Source organism: Gallinula chloropus (genome assembly GCF_964237585.1).
Source record: "Gallinula chloropus genome assembly, chromosome: Z".
Taxonomy (NCBI): Eukaryota; Metazoa; Chordata; class Aves; order Gruiformes; family Rallidae; genus Gallinula; species Gallinula chloropus.
This window is the reverse complement of record NC_140089.1, coordinates 76,682,424-76,707,012: the sequence shown is the minus strand read 5'-3', so window position 1 is coordinate 76,707,012 and position 24,589 is coordinate 76,682,424. Positions and strand designations below refer to the sequence as shown.

General features: G+C 36.9%; 1 protein-coding gene across 1 annotated transcript in view; it reads left to right on the top strand.

Moving 5' to 3' along the window:
- The window catches only part of SPEF2 (sperm flagellar 2), a gene marked incomplete at both ends in the record, with an annotated part of 61,268 nt that overhangs the window by 19,398 nt on the left and 17,281 nt on the right, over nucleotides 1-24,589 (top strand). The window contains 14 exons of the mRNA XM_084278199.1: nucleotides 252-440; nucleotides 1,315-1,502; nucleotides 3,125-3,293; nucleotides 7,388-7,607; nucleotides 8,101-8,231; nucleotides 8,451-8,529; nucleotides 11,866-11,939; nucleotides 12,734-12,837; nucleotides 15,117-15,364; nucleotides 17,055-17,163; nucleotides 17,942-18,099; nucleotides 20,672-20,817; nucleotides 23,138-23,265; nucleotides 23,360-23,498. Coding sequence (XP_084134325.1) covers nucleotides 252-440; nucleotides 1,315-1,502; nucleotides 3,125-3,293; nucleotides 7,388-7,607; nucleotides 8,101-8,231; nucleotides 8,451-8,529; nucleotides 11,866-11,939; nucleotides 12,734-12,837; nucleotides 15,117-15,364; nucleotides 17,055-17,163; nucleotides 17,942-18,099; nucleotides 20,672-20,817; nucleotides 23,138-23,265; nucleotides 23,360-23,498 — 2,082 coding nt within the window. The remainder of the gene's footprint in view (nucleotides 1-251; nucleotides 441-1,314; nucleotides 1,503-3,124; nucleotides 3,294-7,387; nucleotides 7,608-8,100; nucleotides 8,232-8,450; nucleotides 8,530-11,865; nucleotides 11,940-12,733; nucleotides 12,838-15,116; nucleotides 15,365-17,054; nucleotides 17,164-17,941; nucleotides 18,100-20,671; nucleotides 20,818-23,137; nucleotides 23,266-23,359; nucleotides 23,499-24,589) is intronic.

Sequence of the window (24,589 nt, the reverse complement as noted above, 5' to 3'; positions counted from 1 at the left end):
TCTGAAAAAATGTATTCTTACTAAGTATCTCAGTTAAGGCTTATTTAGCATTCACTTCCATAGTTCTATAATTCTTGTATAGTTTGCAGTAATAGTACTCATAAATAGATGTGTATGTTGCTCTGGATTTATGTGTCAAATAAGCAGGTAAATGCTGTTATATGACTTCCTTAATTTTTCTCATATGAGACACCTACGAGTTGTCTGTTGTTTGTATACTGTGCTTAGTACTATTATTTTTAATCTTTTAGGAGGCCTACCGGGAGGAGCAACTTATTTACAGATTGATGAGACAGTCTCAGCAGGAGCGGAGGCTTGCTGTTCAACTCATGCATGTTCGACATGAAAAAGAGGTGTTGAGGCAAAATCGAATTTTCAGGGAAAGACAGTATGAAGAAAGACGACTGAAAGAGTTCCAGGAAGCTCTTGATAGAGAAGCGGTAAAAGATTTTTTGCTCCCTGAATTGCTGTAGGAGTGTTGCAGTACCTTCCTGTTATGACATGGAATTCGTATTGTCAACTGTTAGAATTTAGGACTTTTCTAGGGACAGTGATTTAATGATGGATAGATTGATTTTATTGAGGTTCAACATTGCACATTTAAAGGGGATAAAACTAAACAACTTAAAGTTGAATTTCAGTCATTTCCTCCAGACTAATTTTAACTTTTTATGGGAAACATCTCTGTATTCTCAGGTTAAAAGGTACAGTCTTGCAGATGCAAAATGACAGGAGATATCGACATAAAATATTTCGTGAAATTTCTTTCAGTGTGTTTTTAGCCAAAAGGAACACATGATTATGGAATCTGCTTCTGCCATGACCAAGAATTTTCTCATTTTGAACAGCCTCAATAATATCAAATTATTTGCAGACAAGAATCTTTTAAGTTAAATTGGTTGTTACATATTCTAAATGAGCATCCCATTGTAGGTTTCAGTGTGACTAAACCTTTTCCAATGTATCTGCATAGTTGCTCCTCAGGAAGGAATAGCATCATTTCATGTTTCCTTGCACACTAAGGACTGATTATGTTCTTAATATGTTTTTCATAAATGAATTAATACATTTCTCCTTTATTTCATTATGTTTTAACAGCTAGAAAGCAAAAAAATCTGGATTTTACAGAATAAATAGAAATTTTTAGATTTCTGTGTGTATTAATCGGCTTGCTGGCTATCCAGCTCTGATGAGAATCTAGTTGTTTTAATTTCTTGAGTTAAATGCACAAGTTAATTTTTGTTTCCAGGACTGTGCACTTCTGCACTTTCATTTTCTCTGCAATCTCAAATTTCCTCTTTAAAAAAATACTAGGCTCTGGCAAAACAAGAAAAAATTGATTATGAAGAACAAATTACCAAAGAAAGAGAACATCATGAGAAAATCGCCATTGAAAGAGTTCAGGCTCGTTACAAAAAGCATTATTCTATGTGTTGGGAAATGATCGACCAAATCGTTGATTTGTCAACTAAAGTAGGAGAATATCATCTACTGACAAACAAGTGAGTACGGCAGCTGTTAAGCAAACCTAGTGGCTGTTAGGTAGCTGTTAGGCTTCATTATTCAGACTGGTTTAAGCACCAGAAACCTCTCATGTAGATTCTCAGTTATCTTAGAGGACAGCCCCAATTTGTTTTGTGTGGGAAAATGATGTCATTACGTTAGCATGAGGATTCACTGATGTAATACAGGGTTAACTTTCGTATAATTTCTCAAAGAGAAATTCCTAATTTCTTAGGAGACCGAGATTCAGTAGTCCCACTGCTTATGGAACTTCCTTTTTTATGAAGAAATTCCTTAGTTTAAAAGTTGAAAACTGAGTGCTACACATCTCATTCTAGATTGCTCTTTTAACTCAACATTCTCCCAGCGTACTATAAACGGAATTAGTTTCCCAAGGTGTATCAACTTGCCTGGGCTGTCCTAAAAGCAGTCACTTAGTGCAAAATCTTCTGAGTTTTACATGGTGTGATGCCATATTCTGATGCACCCTAATTGCACAGGGTTTCTGAGAAGGTCCTAAAAAGGCAGCCTCCAAGTGTCTGTGCTTTTAGAGTGTTTCCAAAATACAGAGTGGGGGGATGTTGCTGTTGTTCTTTCATTAGTACTCAGTGAATAGACAGTGTTTAAAAGTATGCCAAAATCTTCATTACCTTTTAGTGTAATTGTGTGTTAAAATAGTAAAACTACAACCATGTGAAATACATATTTTATGAAAATCATATAAATTGAGGTCCAGTAGATACTTGATAAATAGCCTAGATGCAGTTTAGTGATTATTTGATGATATCCTTGTCTGACACAGTCACGGTTCCAATGTAAGCTAGTGTCACAGTTGCTGGTACTTAATATTGCACAGCTATATGTACAGATGTCTGAAAAATCTTTCTCAAAACCCTGTATCAAGGTTGTATCTGCACTTACTGCCAGCAAAGAAATGTTTTGTCTGTGTTTCTATACATTTCATTGTTCAGGATGCATACAATATGTATTAAATTATTTTTGAACGGCTCATACAGAGTGTATTTAACATTGTAACTGTCAACCATCTATAATCATTAGTAAAAAAAAAAAAAGTCCAAATTTATGTAGTCTTAAGAAGTAATAGAAACCTTCCTTCTGAGGATATTTAGCAGACATAGAATTCTAATGTGATGTATGTCAGCATCCTGTTTGCATTTGGCTTCCTACAATGTACAGTTTGTCTTGTTTCATTTAAGAGAGGAAAGAGCTAATGTAATAATTAATTAATTTTAGCTTCCAGAAAAAAAACAAATCCTGGATTTTTGGTGAGAGGAGGCCTTACTCCACAAAAGGGAAGGATATTTTGGAGCAGGGAAGCATAGCCATAGTGAAATTGTCACTACACAGCTCTGTCAGCCAGTTCTGTGTGATGACACATTTGTGAAAATACCAAAGTCTACGAGTGCCTACTGGATGTCATAAAAGTAACCGATCATTTGTTAAAAGCAAGAATAATTATAGAAAGCATTCTAAACTATATATAGTTTAGCATATGCTTGTTTCATGACTGTGATTCTTAAAAATTTGGATCTGCTATTCTCAAATATCTACCTCTTTAATTTTTGCCTTGGAACTTGCTTATTTTCTGTTTCTTATGCAGCAAAATTCCATTAAAACTGATGCGTGATTGGAAGGAATTCTTTTTTAATGGAAAACCAATATATGAACAAGCTTCAATTCAACCTTTGCCGAATGAACCAAGTCCAGAACAGTTTATAGAGCTGAGTAAAATGAACCTGTTAGATGAAAAAGATTATAGTGAATACAAGGTACATCAAACTGATGAGACATAATGGCAGATAATACATGGCTTTTCATAACCATAAACATTTTGTTGTGATGTTTCATTTTTTTCCTTTTACTAGTTTCTAAAATCAGAATTTGACATGCATTTCCTTTCCATTGCATGAAGTTCTGTAAGAAATATGTATCTATATTTTAAATCAATAACACTGGAGAACTGGTGCAATTTTAAAATCAGCTTTATATTTTCCTCATGTATATAGTATTGGTTATATTTTTCTCAAGTTCATAGGATCAACATGTAAATTGCAATGCAATTAATTTTTTAGCTAATTGGAATTTGAAATTGTGGTTAATGCTACTATGTTTCAAAATGCAACAGAAAGTAGCCAGCAAGTAAAATTAAATAATGTATCTATTACAAAGAAAATTTTGAATGAAAGCTTTCCAACAAGATTTATTGGTCTGGGTGATCCATTAATTTTAAGATGGTAACATTTATAAAAATTATTTTAAATGGCTGACATTTTTGTTAATGTTGTGTTAGAATACAACTATTTTTTAGGGTGCCTTAAAACCTTTCATTGACTTTACAACACAGGTAATTTCACAGGTGAAAGATGAAGAATGAATGTTTTCCTGTTAACAGATATTGTAATTTTTTCCTAATTACACTAATGATGTTTTTCTTTGTGGATGAAAAGATGTATTTTGTCTTTGCAAATAACCTGTTGAACTAGAATATGGTAAAATAATTGCAAATAACCTCTCTTTGACCTGTTGGGAAATTGTGACTACAATATATATGTATATTTATATATATACTTATCTATTCTTCATTACTTCCTTTAGGTGAAAAAAGGCATATATACATACATATATATATACGTATATGTCAAGGCCAACGGGGAGGGCATGCAAAATAAACAGTCAGGAAACAGTTACTGGGGAGCAGTAAGGAAAACTGAAGTTTTTTTGGTCATATTGCTATTTATATTGCAAAGTCACAGTAGTCTTCTCTAGATGTAGGGGCATTGAAGGTCAAAAACATTTAATGACACATTTAAAGGTTCTGTTTTGCTACCAGTTTTTTTTTCAAATGCACATTTACATTATTTTTTTTCTAGATGCTGTTAGTCTTACACTTTTCTGCATCAATATTCATCAAAAGCTTGTATCTCATGATCTGTAAAATTGTAGGCACAAATTCATACTTACGTGCTAAAATCCAAACTGAAAAGCTAATACCTTTAAAGTATTGCTTCAAGATAAAAGTGCTTTTGTCAAATGCTGATATTCCTAATCCTGGAGAGAAAAAAACACAACACAGGCAATTTGGCATTTCTCATGAATAAGTAGTTTACATTAAGAATACTAACTAAAAGTCAAGTATATTTGATAAAAGACACAAACAAAATACAATTCTATCAGTCTGTTTCACATTCCACATCAGAATGAGGTTGAAAATACTTAGAAACTACCACATCATTGGTTGTGACTAATCACTTAATAAAATAATGGAATCACCCAAAAGAGTAGGCACTACAGCAGGCACTGCTCAAAATATGAAATAATTTCCAGTGTTAATTGAGAGTGTTGACCAGGAGCTCTGTAACTATCACCTGGGAAGCTGAAAACTTGTTTCTGACAGGTAAGTTACTTGACCTCAAGACAAGTACAATCTAGCAATTGTATGATTAAAAGGGCAAGAAATCTGAAACGTGAGTACTTCAAATGGGGGAACTCGTTATATTTGAAATATAATTTTTCGTACAGGACTTGTAGACTTAAAAACAACTGAGCCATCTCTACTTGCATGTTTAAGGAGGAGTGATCCAGATAGGGAAAGGATTTGGGTTTTTTTTAACATATGTTATTGAAACAACATTAAGAAGTACATTTTCTGCGGTGTATTAGATAGGGTATATTGTGCAGCTCCACATTTTTTGTTTGATTTTATTGATTACAAATAGGTGGTATTTTCATTTAGAGTGATAAGCTACATAGAACAACACAATCTAATGCACATACGTTCAAAGTCAACTTTGATCAAGTTCTGTTAGTAGAATGTATGCTGTGGCAGCAGATAATTCATGGCAGTAAGTTTAGAAAAAAGATTGCATATTCTGCCCTGTATATAAGGACGTGTAGCAATAGGACAAGGGGCAATGGCTTTAAACTAGAGCAGAGTAGGTTTAGATTAGGAAGAAGTTCTTCACTATGAGGGTGGTGGGACACTGCAACAGGTTTTCCAGAGAGGTGGTGGAGGCCCCATCCCTGAAAATATTCAAAGTCAGGCTTGATGAATCTCTGAGCCATCTGACCTAGTTAAAGCTGTCACTGATTACTTATTGGGAGCTGGACTAGACAACCTCTAAAGGTCCCTTCCAACCTAAGACATTCTGTGATGCTATGATTATTTGGATGGTCTCACTCAAAGGATTGTTGTCAGCAGCTCAAAGTCCATGACAAGCGATGTTCTTCAGGGGTCAGTACTGGGGCTGGCACTGTTCAGCATCTTTGTTGGTGACAAATTACACCAATTACAACAAGCTATGTGGTGAGGTTGACATGCTGGAGGGAAGGGTCCTTGACAGGCTGGACAGATGGGCCCATGCAAACTGAGGGAGTTGGTTCACACTGAAAGAGGTAGGTTTAAACTAGACATTAGGAAGAAATTCTTTACTATGAGGGTGGTGAGGCCATGTCACAGGTTGCCCAGAGAGGTTATAGATGCCCCATCACTGGAAGTGTTTAAGACTAGGTTGGATGGGGCTTTGGACAACCTAGTCTAGTAGAGGGTGTCCCTGCCCATGGCAGAGGGTTGGAACTAGATGATCTTTGAGGTCCCTTCCAGCCCAAAGCATTCTATGATTCTATCTGGAACATGCATTCAAAATGTTATCTTTCAGTAGAACATAGGTGTAACTATTTGCTTATGTTGATGGTGGTTGAATATGTAATGATATAGTTGTTTTGGTTGAAAGAGACGTGAAGGTGATTTAGTTCAACCTCTTTGGTCAAAAGCAGGGCCAACTTCTGAGTCAGATAAGGTTGCTCAGCAACTTGACTGGTCAGCTTTCAAGTATTTCCAAGGACAGATTCCACAGACTGGGTGTAACCTGTTCCTGTGCTTAACCACTCTCATTGTAAACATTTTTTTATTTCATTTTTATTTCTGACACAAATTTCTCTTGCTGCAACATTTTATTTTGCCTCTCAGCCCTTTACCATCCACAGCAAATGAGATGACAAGCTAGAAACTAATTAGGGATATTATTTGGCTACATATCTTCCAAACAGCTGTTTTGTAGCCTGCAACCAAATAATAGTTAATACAGGACTTACATTATCCTGCATACTAAAATGTTCTCCTTTTGCTTCTCATAGCGTGAGCTGCAAATTAGAACTTTACTGGAACTAGAAATAGCACCAGCAAATTTTCTGTTCAGTTCTTTTGATTACATCCTTCCATTCTTATCTTTCTCCCATTATGATAGTCAGTGTTTTTACTAGCAAAACCTCATTAAGCTGTGTGATAGTAACTCATGCCACTGGTAAACTTATATTGGTCTCAGAGTAGATTAAATTTCTACTCAGTATTTCCTTTCCTTAAAATTATGTGAATTACATGGTGATTGGTTTCTTAGGTTTGGGGGTTTTTTACCTCTCTACTGAATGTGTGTTAGGCAAATGCTTTTATTTGAAATCTTTGTCTATAAAAATTTTCAAGGTTTTATGTGTGATACTGGATAATTGCACAGTTTTCTGAATGCTGAATATTACGATATTTGGCATCTATTCCAAAATCTGCTGCTGATTTATTCTGTGGTATAGGTGAAATCTTTTTCATGGTTATGGAAATTACAAAAATTATACTAGGAATCTATGAAAATGGTTGTAGGAACACGTCTCTCTCAACTGTGTATTAATGCATATCATTAAATGCTGGATGGTTATGACATAATAATATCTTTTAACTATTCCATTCTAAATATATATTTTTATTTATTGCTATTTGGTTATTGCATGTATTGTCTTTATATATAAATACATGTATCTAAAGAGATGATAGACAAGGCAGATTAATAAATTATTTTGTAATTTATCATTTATACAGAGTATGACAGGGGAATGGTGCCCAAGTGAAGAGAGCAATGGAAACAAACCTCCTCTTAACAATAACATACTAGGTCATGTACTTCGTAGATTGATGGAGATTTTTTATCCTGCAAAACCCAAAACTTCACCACCTGTATTTCCTCCATTTCCTATCAAGGGATGTATCTTGGGAAAACTCTTTAGTGGAAAAACTACCTGTGTAAAGTTTATTGAAAAAGGTAGATATTTTTCCCCCTAAAATTCTTTAAAATGTTTATTTGCCTTAAAATCCCACTCTTTCAATGAAAATAATTTGACCATATCCTAATCCTTGATCCTCAGTTGATCTGTATTTGCAAGAGTTAGTTGCAAGTCATTAATTCCTTTTATCCCAAAATAAAACTATAAACCACCTGAACATGAATATACATTTAGTATAGTATTACTTCAGCACTGAGGTTTTAAAATGCTTTTGACAAACTTTTCTGAGGATGTTTGTTATAGGACAGACTAGCAAAATACAGCTATGTAATAGCTGATACACTGTGTGGAGTGGTTACAGAGAAGAGGCAATGGAAACAATTTACATCAGAAGCCCAAATGAAAGGAATGGTGCATTTCTTTGCATGTAAAATGCTCTCTTCTTTTCATTACTTTAATTGCCGGTAATAATCTCTCTTTATATGTATTCAACTTGAACTGTAAAGTTGTCTAATTTTTTTTGTGTATTAGTTTGCAATATTCAGGTACTGTCTATTGATGCTCTGGTTCAGGAGGCCATCCAAGCTTTTCTAGAAAATGAAATGAAAAGTGAACATAGTGTGATTCCACAGGAAGTAGAGAGTTCTGGAGGAAAAACTAAGGTAAGCATTTTTGTTAATTTTGGTTTTGGCTCCCACAGGGAGATGAGAATGAAATCTATAAGGAATAAAGCATATTGTTTCAATATTTTTACTCAATTTCAAACTTAATTCCAATTTTTGACTTAAAGACTTTACGAGTCTGATCGAATTAACAAGCTTGTTTTTATGTAATATGTAGTTTCCTTTCTAATACAGTTTCCTTTCGATAATTGATACAAGGTCCAGAAGAACTTTTCAAAATCATCACAAAAAGTTCTAAAGAAGCTCCAAACAGAAACACCTGTCAAGGGAAGCAAAGGTGTGTATATATTTTATTTATATATGTGTATATATATTTCAATTTTTGTCATATTAAATTTAAAAGAGAGTGCCCCTTTCTTCTGTACATTTGAGGTAGTATCCATGACATTTGAGTTTTTACAGTAGTATCCATTATGAATTTCCTGTTTCCACACATTCCTTGTGTCTGGGAGCCACAAGTGGAGGCTGCTCCATGAAGGAATGTGTGCTAGGTGGTAAAGGCAGTAGTAAAGCATGAAGAACAATATTCACCAAAAAAGAGTGAAGATATTGACTGTCAGGGTCACTATCAGCTCCAGAGACACTGATTAGCACAAGACTTGGTTTGATGATAACCCATAAGTTCTGAGAATGAAGTCTGAAGTCATATACAAGGAGGAACTCTAATGAGAACGTGTGGATCAGGATCAGAAACAAGACGTAACACACATAGCTGCTACACAGATGTAACACAGGCAGGGTTCAGGGTCAGAGCTTCAGCTTAAAAATTGAGGCCAAAGGAATGAAAGGCAGACCCTCACCTCCCTTCACTTTACCTTTCTTTACAACAGATTTCACACAAAAGGAACTAATAATGGGCTCAGCCACCTATAACTCAGGATCACACAGTGTTTGAAGGTGGAAGGGATCTCTGGAGACCATCTAGTCCAATCCTCCTCCTCCTCAAAGCTGAGTCTCCTACTACAGATTGTTCAGGATTATGCTTAGTTGGATACTAAACTTCTCCAAGGATAGCAACTCCACAACTTCACTGAACAACAAGTTATAATATTCCATAATCCTTACGGTTTCTATTTTTATGTTGAAGTGAAATTTCCTATTTTCCCAGTTTCTGTCTGATGTCTTTTGCCTTTTTACTTGGCACCAATAAAAAAGTCTGTCCCATTTTCTTTATTCCCCTCTCTACTGCAGATAATCTCAATTTCTTCTATTTGTATTGATAAGATTTCCTCAGTCCTTCTCTGCAGCAGACTGAAAGGTCCCAACTCTCAGCCTCTCCTCATTCATAAAATACTCCCATACCTTACAAATCATAGGGGTTTTACACTGGATGTGCTCCAGAGCATCCATGTCCTTCTTGCATTGGGCAATCCCAAACTGGACACCACACTCCAGGTATGGTCTCACCAGAGCCATATCTTCCTCATGTAGTCCAGAATTCTGTTAGCTTTCTTTGTTGCAAGGCCACATTGTTGGCTCACGATCAACTGGTTCTCCTCTGGGGCCTCCAGGTCCTTCTCTGCAAAGCTGAGTTCAAGACATTTGGCCGCCAGCGGGTAATGGAACATGGGGCTTTCCTCACCAGGTGCATTTCCCTTTTCTGAACTTCATGAGATTCCTGTCAGTCCTTTTCTCAAACCCATCAAGGTCCCTCTGAATGGCAGCACAAGCATCTGTGTATCAACCAGTCCTTCTAGTTTTGTTTTGTATTGTCTGCAAGTTTACTGAGGGGTGCACTGTCTCATCATGGCAGTCATTAATGAAGAGTATTGGTCTCGGATTTAGCCCTGGGGGTACACCACTGATCAGTAACCCTCTGTCATGATCCACAACCAGACAGACTAATTTGGCAAAGGTTAAACCCCCTTGTGTTGCAACCAACCTCAGATCCCTCTGGGTGGCTGGGGGTGGCTGGGCTTAACTCCTGAATGATGTCCAATTAGATGTTTTATCATGACCAGATCTTCGCAATTCTCGGAATTAAGACTCAAAACGGAGTCCAGGTTCAAGTCACTTTATTTGGCAGAGAAAAGAGAGAGAAAGAGATTGCAATATCTACCACCACCGGGCTACATCGTCCTGTCTGTCCGATGACCTCAGGTCTGATGGCAGAGCATTCTTCAATGTCTTCAGGTCCAATGCAGGGGGAACATTCCCTTGATATCCCTTTGTCATCTGATGTCTTCCCCCCTCTTTCCACGGCAGAATGCTCTGTTTTTGTAGTCATTTTTGGCATAGCCACACCTTCCACCTGGCTGTGGGAATGCTTCAGAGTGGATGGCAGAAGCAATGCTCCCTTTTGTCTCTAGGGTGGATGGTGGATTGCTCCCTTTTGTCTTTGTCGGTCTTGCCTTTTACAGTGTTATCTTATTGCATAGTCATTAAGTCCTTGGCATAAAGCACTTCAAGCCTGACAGGTGGAACTGACTTTGTTGTAAGGATGAGGTTTTATGGTGATTGAGAGAGAGGAAAGAGGGGGTAGAGAAGAAAGAAAGGGGGGTAGGATTCTATCAGCAATTGTTAAGGCATATCTCTAGTACCTTACACTGTCAGATGAACCTCACAGGGCTGATCCCAAACCCTTGAGCATGACAGTTCAGCCAGGTTTCAGTCCACCTCAGTGTCACTTAGCTAGGATAGACTTCATTGGTTTGTCTATCGGGATGTTAAGGAAGCCAGTGCAGCATATGCTTATCTTCTCTCAACCATTGAGCCCACAACTTCATTGTAGAAGGTTGTGAGGTTAGTCAGGCATGATTTGCCCTTCATAAATCCATGCTGACAACTCTAAATCATCTTCTTGTCTTAAATATACTTGGGGAGGATTTCCATGCTTATTTGTTCCACTAGTTCCCAGGAACTGAGCTGAGGCTGGTAGGCCCCAATTCCTCCTCCTTCTTGTTTTGCTTGAAGAGAGGAGTAACAGTTGCATTCTGCTAGCCCTCAGAATCTCCCGCAGTTACCAGGACCTTTTAAAGATTACAGAGAGTGGCCTAACAATGACATCAGTGACCTTCCTCACCAGAGGTGTGCATATGCCATCAGGCCCTGTGGATTTGTGTACTTGCAGTTAAGTTAAATGTTCCTGAAGTGGATCCCGCTCTACCAAGAGCAAGTCCTTCTTGTTGCAGACTTTTGAGATTTCCCATTATCAGGGGCTTGGGACACCTAAGTCTTTTACATGTCTTTTTAAGCAGGCCCACATTTTCCATAGCCCTCTTTTTATTGTGGAGTCACTTGTAAAAGCCTGTTGTATTTCTGGCTGGACATAAGGTCTTTTAACCATGTGAGCCATTAAGAATTCAAAGAGACTGCCTGGAGAAGTAGTGTAGTTTCCATCCTTGGAGGTTTCCAGCATCATTCTGGGTAAACAACTGAGCAATGTGGTCTGACCTTTCAACTGATGCCACTTTGAGCAGAAGGTTATACCTGATCTAGGTTACCTCCAGAATTTGTTTCCAACCTGAATTAATCAATGATTTTATGATTCTAATGATTGTACATACCTGCTGAATTGATTTGTTCAGAGAACAACGAGACATGTGCTTGTTTATATATAGTAATAGATATAATGGTAATAGAATGGTCAAATTTTATAATGTACCTTTTTTAGGTAATTGTCCTCTCAAAAAGGGTCCATGTGAGCAAGAAAGTAAATCAGGTAACCATCAGGATGGCCTATCCAAGGTTTGTAATCCATCAATAGCTTCTACTTTATACAGATGCTTTACATAAAATGTTTATACTACTTTAATGGTTGCACCCTTTCATGATTCTGAATTAATATGCCTACCTCATGGCAAGTGTTTCCTGTGTGAAATATGGAAAGAGTTTATTATGAAAACCTATTCCTGTGTATGTTGGTTAGTTGTGCCTATTTTAAAAGCTCTTGTTAAATGTCACGTTTATGAAAGATATGGTACTTTCTGTGTCATTGCTTACTTTGGAAAAATGCAGTCCTGATCTTGCTGATGCCAAGGAGATCATTCATACCATGATAAGGTGTCTTTTTGTTCAAAAATACTTAGTTCTCTGGTGATCTCTTTGACTTCATTGCTCAGTGCAAAATACTTCATAAGCTAAGATATAAAAGAATTCTTGTGGGACTAATGAAATCAAATATTGCTACAGGATTTGTCAGAGGATTTATGGTAATGAAAATCAACATAAGCTTAGGACCAGGACACTTAGGGTTTTTTATTTCTTGCCCTTTCTATCCTTTGTTTCTCAACCTCATGTGTCTGGCATTTTCATGGGTGTTATGATGGAAATCAATGGAATTTTAATGAAATTAGGCCTTTTTTACATCAGTTGAATTTCTTTGTCATTAATAGATAACACTAGGTATTAAATATAAATGAATAATACAGTAAAAATTGAATTTATGTTACTAATATATAATATATATAATGTAGAATCATGCTTTTTTTAACAGTCAGTATTGTCAACTTTCTTAGCACTTATGTTGCACTCTTCCACAGCTATCTGTACGTGCCCAGCTTGGTGCTGCATCACAGAAATTTTTGAAGGAAGGAAAAAGCATTCCTGATGAATTACTAATTGACATCCTGTTGGAAGCCATAAAGTATGAAATAGAGTAGTTTTTTTTACTCAAAGTTATTTAGAACATAAATGTCGTCATCCAGATTCAGCCTTTTCATTAAGGTATTTTTGAACAGTGCAGTCTTCTACTTGGAAAGTCAAGCTAATCACTGAAGTTAGTTAATGCTCATTTTATGCTAGCAGTACTAAAAGTACTATCTAGTTTTAATTTATGCCAACATTATTGTACAATACCACAGGTAAGTAAAAATACAGATGACTCTCACATAGTCATTAGATATAATTAATGTCACTATTTTATACACATTCACAGAATCCCAGAATAGTAGAGATTGGAAGGCACCTCTGGAGATCATCTAGTCAAACCCCTGCTAAAGCAGGATTGTCTAGAGCAGGTTGCACAGGATCACATCCAGGCATGTCTTCAATCTCTCCAGAGAAGGAGACTCCACAACCTGTCTGGGCATCCTGTCCCAGAGCTCTGTCACCCTCACATTGAAGGAGTTTTTTCTCATCTTGAGATGGACCTCCCTGTGTTCCAGTTTGTGCCTGTTGCTCATTGTTCTGTTGATGGGCACCACTTAGAAGGGTCTGATCCCTTCCTCTAGACATCCACCCTTTAGATATTTATAAGCATTAATGACGTCCCTTCTGAGTCTTCTCCAGGCTGAACAGCCCCGGCTCCCTCAGCCTTTCCTCATGAGAGAGATGCCCCAGTCCCCTCATCATCTTTGTAGCTCTCTCCTGGACTCTCTCCAGTAGTTCCTGGTCTGTCTTGAACTGGAGAGCTCAGAACTGAATGCAGCACTCCAGTTGTGGCATCACCAGAGGAGAACCATCCTCAATCTGCTGGCCATTCTCTTCTTAATGCACCCCAGGTACCACTGGCCTTTTTGGCCACAGTGGCACACTGCTGGCTTACGGAGAGCTTGTTATCCATCAGAAAAACCTTTTTTGTACTAGTTGGAAGCTAAATTTCTTTTTGATTTTGTGAGATGCATAATCTGAGTATTCATATTTAAGCAGTCAAGTTGCTTATTTTTGTCTGCTTCTGTTTGACCTAAAATTCTCTAAATTACCCTGATGTGCAACTAACAATCAAGTTCCCACATGTTTAAGTTATATTACTGTCCTGGTTTCATTAGGGGTAGTGTTAATACTCTTTCTAGTAGCTGTTGTAGTGCTGTGTTTTGTCTTTAGGATGAGAATTATGTTGATAACACACTGATGTTTTTAGTTGTTGCCAAGCAGTCAAGGATTCTTCACATTCTCCTACTGCCCTGCTAACAAGAAGGCAGAGGCATCCAATAAGCTGGGAGGGGACACAGTTGGGACAGCTGACCCAAACTGGCCAGAGATGTTCCTCTCCATACAACATCATGTTCTGTTTATAATTGGGGGTGGATTGAAGGGCTGAGTGGTAGCTGAGGGCCAGCTGAGGGCCTGCTGTGGCAGCTGGGGGTCTTGTGCAGCATTAACTTCAGAATGATGGCCGAACACCTACTGATGGGAGTGGTGAATTAATTCCTTGTTTTGCTTTGCTTGTGCATGCGGGCTGAGAGAATGGGCAGGTTGAGGGTCTTGAGTGGCAACTGGGGGTCTCATGCAGCATTGACTTAAATGGATAGAAATAGTTCTGTTCATCACTTGTGTAATATTATTATTATTATTATTACTATTATTATTACTATTATTATTATTATTATTGTTATTATTATTATTATTATTATTATTATTATTATTATTATTATTATTATTATTATTATTATTTTCTTTTTTTGTGTGTCATATTAAACTGATTTTATCTCAGCCTACGAGTTCTCTCACTTTCACTCTTCCAGTTCTCTCCCCCATCCTGGGATAGTGAGCAACTGACTACATGGTACTTAATTACTACCCAAGGCTAAACCACAATTACTCCTATTAGTATATTTTAAAATTATGAGACAGATCTTGCAATTTTCTACTTGTGTGCAAAAGTTAGTAGGGAAATAGTGAAATTATACAACTAATCAGTGTCTTTATAGAAACTGTTTTTGAAATGTTTTACAAGACAGCAAAAATTGGTTTGATCGTGATTTTTTCAGTTTTAGTTAGGCTTGATGTTATTTTTCTGGTTTAAAATCCTTTGCTTTATGGTTTAAGCTTTAATTATGTCTGTCATATTCTGTGTTCATAAGGATGTTTAATATACTGCATTCAGAGTGAAAGACTGCTTGAAAACAAGGGCAAGCTCTTGTTTAGGTATTATTATTATGCTCTCATTTCACAGTCTAATTCTGGTTCTTTATTTACTTTTAGTCAGACACCACCAGAGAAGGGGTGGATTGTGGATGGATTTCCAATGACAGTTAATCAGGCAAAGCTGTTTGAGAAAGCCTACACAGGAGCTGATTCAGAATCAAAAGATGCAAGTCCTGGAAAGCTTTCACTCGTTACAGATCCCAGAGTCCCTAACAAGCCTTCTGTTACCTCAACTGCATTTGATGTTTCTATACTACTGGATATTTCAGACACCATGGTACTGAAACGTGGGGCTAATCTGAAGTGTAAGTTTCCAACCACTTTTAAAAAAGTGAAATGACAAGCAGATTCTGATGTATTTTAATCAAAAATGCTAAAATATATAATACCCATATTTTCTTCTGACCATCACAAAATTAGAAATTGTTTAGATTTCTTGACAACCACTTTTCCCATTTTTAAGGCCCCTTCTAACTTTTGCTGTCAAATACATAACAGCATGTACTGCCATGTCATGTCACCCAGTACATGACCGGGTATGAATAACACATTAGTCCCAAACATTATTAATCATGTGTACCTGCAAGTTGTAATTACTGAAGCAAAATACATTATTACACAATTTCTCTACACCTCACAGTACTGGTTTCATTAATTGTGCAATATCACCTTGAATCCTACCAGATTATTTCAAATACTTTTATTTCTTTCAGTCAAAGGAGGTAAGAAGCGTGCAAGGGCATGTATATATGCTTGTTTGTATTTGTACTGTATTCTCACTGGAGCTGAGATAGCACAGTGGCTGGTGTTATATATCACATAAAACAGCAGTTGGAAAAAACCATGAGTTACAACAGATGCAGAAGTATGCTTTGTTGCAACTAAGTATGTGTAAACAGTATTTTTTCTCCAGGAGACACTTTTAGAAAAGGGTGAAAGAAAGGATAAATGAAGGGACATTCCAGCATTCATTTCCTGTTGATTACTCTCTTTTTCTTTAGTTGGCCAGTGAACAGTGAGTTTTGACCAAAAATGGGAAAGGCATCAAAGGCTTCTTGAGGTCACTTCCTGACTGCACATTTTTATTTGCCCTTATTCACCTTGGCAAAATATAATTTCTTTTCCTGAATATCACTCATCTTGTCCAGAATATAAAGGGGATTCCTCTTCATTGTTTTCACTGCATAGTACTTTCATGGCACATGGTTTGTACTAAGGCACCATTTACCTTTAGCTTTATATATTAGTAGGGGTGAGGACAGGTAAAATCATTAAAACTCTGCTAACAGTGCAGTGATTATAAACATACAGACAGTTACAGTTGTTAATTTAAAGACCTTGGGTTGCCAAAACACTTAGAAAATGTGATAATACTTCATGCAATCTCAGAAATCCAATCAGTATTTATTTCACAGATGTAATGTGGTGATAAAAAAGAACAATTAAAAAAATCGGAAATCTGTAAAAAACAGGTTACTTCTTATCAGTTAAAGTCTGTAAAAAACAGGTTACTTCTTATCAGTTAAAGGAATTTTAAATCTAGATTAGACTGAGAGAGAGATACTACCTTGTCTTTCCATGCTGTGGAAGTCCATTTTTGTGAAAAGGAGTAGTTACTTCAAAGAAGATTCAGATTAGAGTGGGAAAATACCTTAGAACTGTCAGAATAGATAAGCCTGAAATAGTCTGCCCACAGGAATGCTTCCTCTCTACAACTGGAGATTTTGCTGACTGCAAATCATCCACCAGGAAATGTTAGTGCTATAATTGGCTCTGCATTTAAACAGAAGAAGAGAGACAGGACCTTCAGGACCTCTCCAGCTAAAATTTTATATTTCCATGATTTTCTCTGATTTTTCCTTTCTTACAGGAGGCTTGGCACCCAATTCATGGAACACGACTTTTTTCTTTTAGTAATTAACTTACTTAGGGCAAATAACTACCTGCATAATTGTCTTTTTCAATATATGCTCATATATGCTGTTTTCCACACAGCAGATAAATCAAAATCATCTCAAACTGTACAGAGGAACAGCAATCAAAACTCAGATGCTGAAATCCTAGAAGAGAAGATTGGCTTAGCCAGAGACCAGGTGCTACATAGGTGTGTTATTATGAAGTACAAAGTAGTTGTTTTAGCGTGATGTTTGAGCAAGCAATTAATCTGAATCTCATAAGGGATCCATGGTAGTACTGACATACTTAATGTCAAGATTTCATTAAGTAACTTCATTTTTGGCATGATATAAATTATCCTAGAAAATGAGAATTAGTGTGTTTTGCTTTTCCAAGGTAGAGGTCTTCTTCCAAGAATTTTTCTTTCAGATATATATTGCATCTACCATATGCTTCATATATGTAAGTGTGTGTGTGTGTGTGTGTATACTTCAGATACATACATATATCTGAGGTATGTCATACATCATGTGTCTGAGTGAAATGCACTTGGATAGCATTACTTATTTTCTAGAATGGTATCTTCTACTTTTACATCTATAAAACATAAATTGTTTTGTATTTTTACTGAATCATTTAGATGTTTAACTTCATGTAAAGTGCAAAATTAAGATCCAACAGTTTTTGTTTCTATGTTTGATGCCATTATCTATTTTACACTAATATATTACTGATTTTTATTGTAAGAAAGTAGGTTGAGCTTGTGAAAAGAAGGAGTAAGAAATTAGTAGGACTAGTTAACAGTGGGATTTTGAAATTTTTCCTGTGTTGAAAAGGAAGAGGTTGATGTGGATGTAGTATTATTTTGCAAAAAATATTGGATAGATCTGTTTTAGAATTAAACAGATGTTCAGCTTTTTATTAGTTTTGGAAAATGTTTTCATTTTCATGAGGTTATATTTTATTTACTAATATAATTTTTGTAGAATTTCAGGTTTTCTAGACACATGGCCAAAATTAGAGAAGTGGTTTTCAATCAACCAAAATATTCTAGTGAAAGTCAATGCAGAGAGAGAAGAACATCTGGTGTGTGAAACAGTGAAGGAAATTATAATGGAAGAAATTGCCAAAAATCAGAAGAGAAGTAAGGTTCCTATTATTACTTTTAGAACTCAGTGAGAAAATACTTTTTTTTCTTTATTATAAACACTAATAATTAATACATAAAACTATATAACACATTTTCACTGTCCTTACAAGACTGCACCTGAACTGGGAACTTTTCTGTTATGTTATTACATTTTCAGAAGATATGAACTAATTTCATGTGATTGTGAAGAACATTTGAGGAAGAAGTGTTAAGATATTTAAAAGTACTGGTTAGATTTATTTAAATTCTGTGACGTAAAAGACTACTAAATTTCAGTCCTTTCCTCCTGGTTTAAATATACATCTTCCCGTCTTCATAGGGGATAGTATAATGATATAAGAAAGACTAACTTGTCATTATAAAGGCATATTCATTTATCATCAGTAGCTCTAAAAACATGGATAACTCAGAGTGTTTTGACATGTGTTTTGGTACATCTTTTTCCATTTTTACTCTTAATCACCCAAAAGGAAAAAATATTTAAAAATAAACAAGGAAAAAGATGAAGTATCCATTGGAAAAGATGCATCAAGCAAACTGGGATTAGCAGACTTCTGAATAGCTAGGGCATTTTTCTTCATAAATATTAGAAGGTCTTGTTGTGTCTTCTATTGTCAAAAACCCCCCACCCCAAATAGTAATTAAAACAACACAGTTGGCTTGAAAAACAGTCTTAACAGTAAAACTTCAGACCACTACTGCACAAGTTACCAGTTCATGAAAATTTCTTGGGAATATCACACCTGACAGAAAACTGGAAGGAGTATTTTCAGAGAACTGCCTGGTTGAAACACTACTTGATACAAGCCCTTCCAGAGCTAATGGCAAAATTCTTATTGATGCAAATGGAGTTCAGATTTTCTGTTTAGACTCCATCTGTCTTGTAGAAGTACTGGAAGGACTACTTAGTCCCCATGGAGAAATAATCCCTGTGGTTATTTAATAATTACTAATTTCATATTTATGTTGATACATTCCAAGATATCCTTTACTATTGGGCTATTATGAAGTGAACAGAGGTGTGAGAATGTGTATTTCTCAGACCTCAGTAGCATTCTGGGAGTGATGTGGAAAGCAAAATCCGGAAACTGGTTCTCAAATATTTGTCAGAATCTGAAACTGTTGGAATATTTTGTGTGGCCAACAGTTTTGTTCTTTATATGAACTTGAATAAAGGAAATGATAGCAGTTTTTCCATTGAAGCACCCAGAAAGACAGTGTGTTTTTAAAGGCAGATTTGTCACAAAAACTAAATCATATTTATTCTTAAAACATTAAGCTTCTTTCAAACAATAAGACAAGACTGTTACAACAGTGGTTTAATGCAAGCCTATTTATTTTCTTTGAATATTTTCAGATCCACAGTAAAACTGGCCATAATTCATGTACCTGAGTCTGAGCAGTTAATTAATGTTAATTTAAAAATCTATTTGTAGGAACCTTCTGATCTGCTCATTTCATTCCAGAAGTTGGTTCTGATCCTAGGGTTCAATCATGCCCTGAAGATGCTAACAATATTTTTTTTGGTCATACTACCAGCTAGCAGAGTTTGTTTTTCACTTGTTTCTTCCTCTACTACATGATTTTTTCTGTCCCTTCCTTTTTTTTTTCAATTCATCACACAACCACAGAATTGTTAGTGTTGGAAAGGACATCAAAGATCATCTAGTCCCACCCCCTGCCATGGGCAGGGACATCCACCACCAGACCAGGTTGCCCAAAGCCCCATCCAACCTGGCCTTGAAGACTGCCAGGGAGGGGGCAGCCACAGCTTCTCTGGGCAGCGTGTGCCAGGGCCTCACCACTCTCACAGGGAAGAATTTCTTCCTAAATATCTAATCTAAATCTAAATCTCCCTTCCTTTAGTTTAAGGCCATTCCTCCTTGTCTTATCACTACATGCACTTGTAAACAGTCTCTCTCCAGATTTCCTGTAGGCCCCTTCAGGTACTGGCAGGCTGCAATAAGGTCTCCTGAGAGCTTTCACTTCTCCAGACTGAACAAGCCCCGCTATCTCAAACTGTCTTCATAGGAGAGGTGCTCCAACCTTCTGATCATCTTTTGTACTTAGCTTCTCCCCAGAATAAGATGTATTTTCCATATTAGGCCAGATTTAGCCCAATTTCTCTCTGTTTCAATGTTTGTTTTTCTTGATTCCCTCTTTCCAAAGTCTGGCGTGGACAATATAAGTGTTTGCAATGGTTCTTCAATTACGCGGTGGTCCTTGAAATCATTATAGCTGTAATGAATCTCTGAATTATATCAACAGCATTAGCCTTGGTTTACCTGGTAAAGAATTTGGTTTATATGCATAGATGGTAATTATCATCTTGTTTCTCTCACAGTGATGGGTTTTAAAAGTATCAGTCCTGCAAAACAATTTTAATTGGAAAGTGATTTTATAGCTATTGCATCACTAATTTGATTAGTATATTTTCCTATGAACATCTAAGTAATGAAATATTGCATCTGTTCCATTATTTGAACTAGTGAGAGTACCACAGATGTCTAGTTCTGTTTACTGATACTTAAAATGCATTGAAGGTAATAATTGTATGTATGAACAGGGTCTACTCAAGAAAAACCAACAGGAAAAAAGCTTTTAAAAGTTAAACATAAAGATCTGATTCCTCCCAATCCTGTGACACCACCACCACCACCAATTGAACCGGGATCAGATGAATGGATTTATGTAAATGAACCACTTCCCAAGGTACATTCATTCATATTTAGAAGTCTTACATACCAGAGTATGTATTTCACTATCCTTTGTCTCATCACACGTTATTTTCTTCAATATTTCAAAATACAAATAACAGCTGTTATTAAAAGATATAAAGAAAACACTGAAAAATTTTGTTTTGTTTTTGTGAATTCTTCACAATGCTAATGAAGAATATCATATAGTAATAATACTTTTTAATATGATGAAACACTACCATAGACTTACTGGCCAATTTCATTTCTCTGACAAGAGCTAGGTGTGGATCCCATAAAAAGAATATAAGAATAGGGAGAACGTGCACTGATCTTTTTCGTAGGATACTTTTTTCGAACATTTTTCCCTGTGAACATCTTCCTAGTTTCCACTGATCTGAAATTTAGGGGTTTTCTCAGATGACTTTTTATCTGTGTGGTGGTTTAGCCCTGGCTGGAGGCCAGATGCCCACCAAAGTCAGTCTATTACTCCCCTTCTTAGTTGGACAGGGGAGAAAATATGTATTAAGAGGCTTAGGAGACAAAATAAGGACAGGGAGAGATCATTCTGTCATCGAATGACATGGGCAAAACAGGCTCAACACAGAGTGAATAAAGAAAACTAGCTAATTTATTACACTCCACTATAAAGAACAGTGAAAATTGGAGTCAGAAGTGTGACCAGATCTTAAAACAAATGCAACCAGATCTTAAAACACTTTCGCCCCACCACTCCCTTCTTAGCAGACTCTAGTCAGAATTTTGCTCCCTTATTTCCCCCCGCTCGCAGTACAGGAGTGCAGGGACTGGGGAGAATGGGGTTCTCGGTAGCACCTTCCCCCCACCCCTCCATTCTAAGCAGACTTCCCTTTAGCCATGATCTTGCTCCCTTCTTCCCCCTGCTCACAGCACAGGGGGGCAGGGACTGGGAGATGGGGGCTTCGGTCAGTCCCTTGCAAGTTGGTTTCCTTCTCGGCTGGGGGAAGTTGTGTGCATTCATTCCACACCCTCCCCCTGCTGCACCGTGGGGTCTCACCCACGGGAGACAGTCCTCCACGAACTTCTCTAATGTGAATCCTTTCCCACAGGGCTTTATCTCTTTATCACAGTGTCTCTCAGTCCCAGTCCTCCACGAGGTTATAAGCCTCCCCCACCAAACCTGTTCCAATGCAAAACACTCTCTCTCTCTCATCTCTGGGTCTCTGCCTCTTCTCATGGCTGCAAGTGCTGGCAGGGGCTTGTTCCAACATAGGGTCAGAGCATCTCCTCTGTCTCCACCTGCTCCATCCAGCGCGGAGCCCCTCCATGGGCTGCAGGTGGGGTCTCAGCCTTTTCCATGGGTTTCTCCATGGGCTGCAGGGGCATCTTTCTCTCTGGCACCTGGGTCACCTCCTCCCCCACCCCTTTCCAGGCCTTGGTGTCTTCACAGCTTGTTACATCTTCTCACTCCCTTCTCTGGTTCAAAGTGCAGCTGCTTCCGGGTTTCTTTCGCCTGTGTGTGATTCTCAGAGGCGCTGTGACCATCTCCCAGGCTGTGATTTTGGCCTTGAACTGTCCGAAGTTCACACTGAGGCTGGCAGAAACCTGTAAACTGCTGCTTACAAAACTGGTCTCTGCAGCACAGCCTCGCAAAACTGCAACAATCTGTAACTTTGTATTTAGTAGCTCTCAATATACTTTTCCTCCGTGATTATGTCTATTTGCTTTTTTTGAAGCAATTTACATTTTGATGTCCGTAAATGTGTGCATTCTGAAAAAATATTTCTGCCTCTTTGCTTTAAACCTGCTGTTTGGTTGTGTCATTTCGTGCCCCTAGTCCTTGTATTGTGAGAGTCAATTGAGTATTTGAGATATAGCTCTTAAAGGTGTATAATGATGCTTTATACTTTGTTCCATAATTCCATTCCTAATATTTACCAATTTTGCCTTTATGGCTGCAATTAAGTTGCACATGCAATTTCCTCTGGCTGTGGGCTTTATTTTGCATTTCATAACAGTCAGTCAAATGTCACTTCTGTAGCACTGAACAGCTCAGATTTTTACCAGCTTCAACAGTTTTGTAACACCAAATTTTGATACTTAAGTACTCACTGAGTATATTCACTTAATTTATTAATATATCCAGAGCCACGGATACTGAGGTATTCTGATGGAATTTCCCATTCATTTTGAATACTTGAGCACTTGTTTTCCAAAGAAATGCACAGGATAAACTGTAAATTGCTAGTGTCTATAATGAGTAATGTGATTTAATATAAGAATCATTCTTACAATTGCTAATGCTACAGCTAAATAGTTGTATATCAGTTAATTTTGGTATTTTAAAAAATTCACAGGAGATACCTGCTATTTTAGTACCTTACTGGGAAATGGTAGAAAATGCATATGTGAATACCATCAAAACAATACTTAGATGTCTAAGGGATGAAGAGCACTCTGTGATTTATTACTTAGCAGATGTTAGGTAAGTAGAAATAATAGCTTTTTACTTTCATATTAGTATTTTGTATTTTTGCTGTGGAATTTAACAAAAAAGTTATTTTAACCATAATTCACAGAAGTAAATTCCGAGATTATTTGAAGCATCCAGATCATAAGCAGGAGTTTGTATCTCAGTGGCAATCAGATTTTAATTCAATTGCTGATGATCTGCGAGAAGATGAGGAAACAAAAGCAGAGCTACACCAAAGAGTTACTGTAAGTATATAGCAAAAGTTACAATATATCCTACAATCTTGTCTCATTGTATACAAACTCAATGTGACATGAATGATTTTTTTTTTACCACTCCTCCTAAAGTATTTCACTTCCTTTTGTACATAAAATGGTATTTACAATTATTTCTCTGTATTTTGGCCATATTTTTCTTATGTCTTGTTTGCTCTTTTTTTAGGTTAAAGTGTGGTACTCTGGCATGTTGTGAAATAAATGTTTCTCTGCTTTCTCTTCCTTTACATTTTATGGTTTTCAGAGATTTTACTCATATATTTGGACATTTCTGTCACATTCCAGCTATTCTTGACAGTCATTTAGGTTTCACATAAATTATATGTGGTAATAAGTAAGGTAGCCTTCCCCTTGGGTATCTACTATTTATGCTATCACTGATGTGTTAGGTAGCTCAAGGACTACTCATTTTTCAGCTTCACTGTGGCTTTTGTCCAACAGAGGACAACTGGATTTGTCTGAAGTCTTTGGACAGAGGGAGGCAAATAGGATCTGACATATTAGGCTCAGACCTAGACCTGCTGAATGTGGAATCACTTATCACATGAAGTCTAAACTCCTCATTCCAGAGCTGTTAATCTGGAACACCTTTTTTTCCCCAAATAGGTCAGGTGGGGTAGAACTGTTTGGAGTCCAAGAGACAGCTCATCATAGCCTAACTCAGCACTCTTTCCATTGCCTTTCACTACACAGAGGTCTGTTACACTGTTTACATGCAGATATGTCAACGGGAACAGAGGCTTTGCATGCATGTCGTATGCTTAGTAAGTTCTTTACTTATAAAGAATGTTAAAGGAAAATGGCATGAAGCCACCCAAATTGGAAGAATATTTGAACTCTGACATAATTTTCTCAGACTTTTTCATAGTGCACATTCCCTTAGAATATTCTGCTTTCAAGTGTAGCAAAACATTCAAGTGGAAAGTCGTTGGTGAAAGTGGTACCTTAACTGTACGTATTCTTACATCTTTGTCTAGCTTAGGGCTTCTCTGCCTGAAGAAAGCAAGGCTGCCTACACATTCAGGTCATACATCTCTTTCATAGTTATTGCTCATATTTGA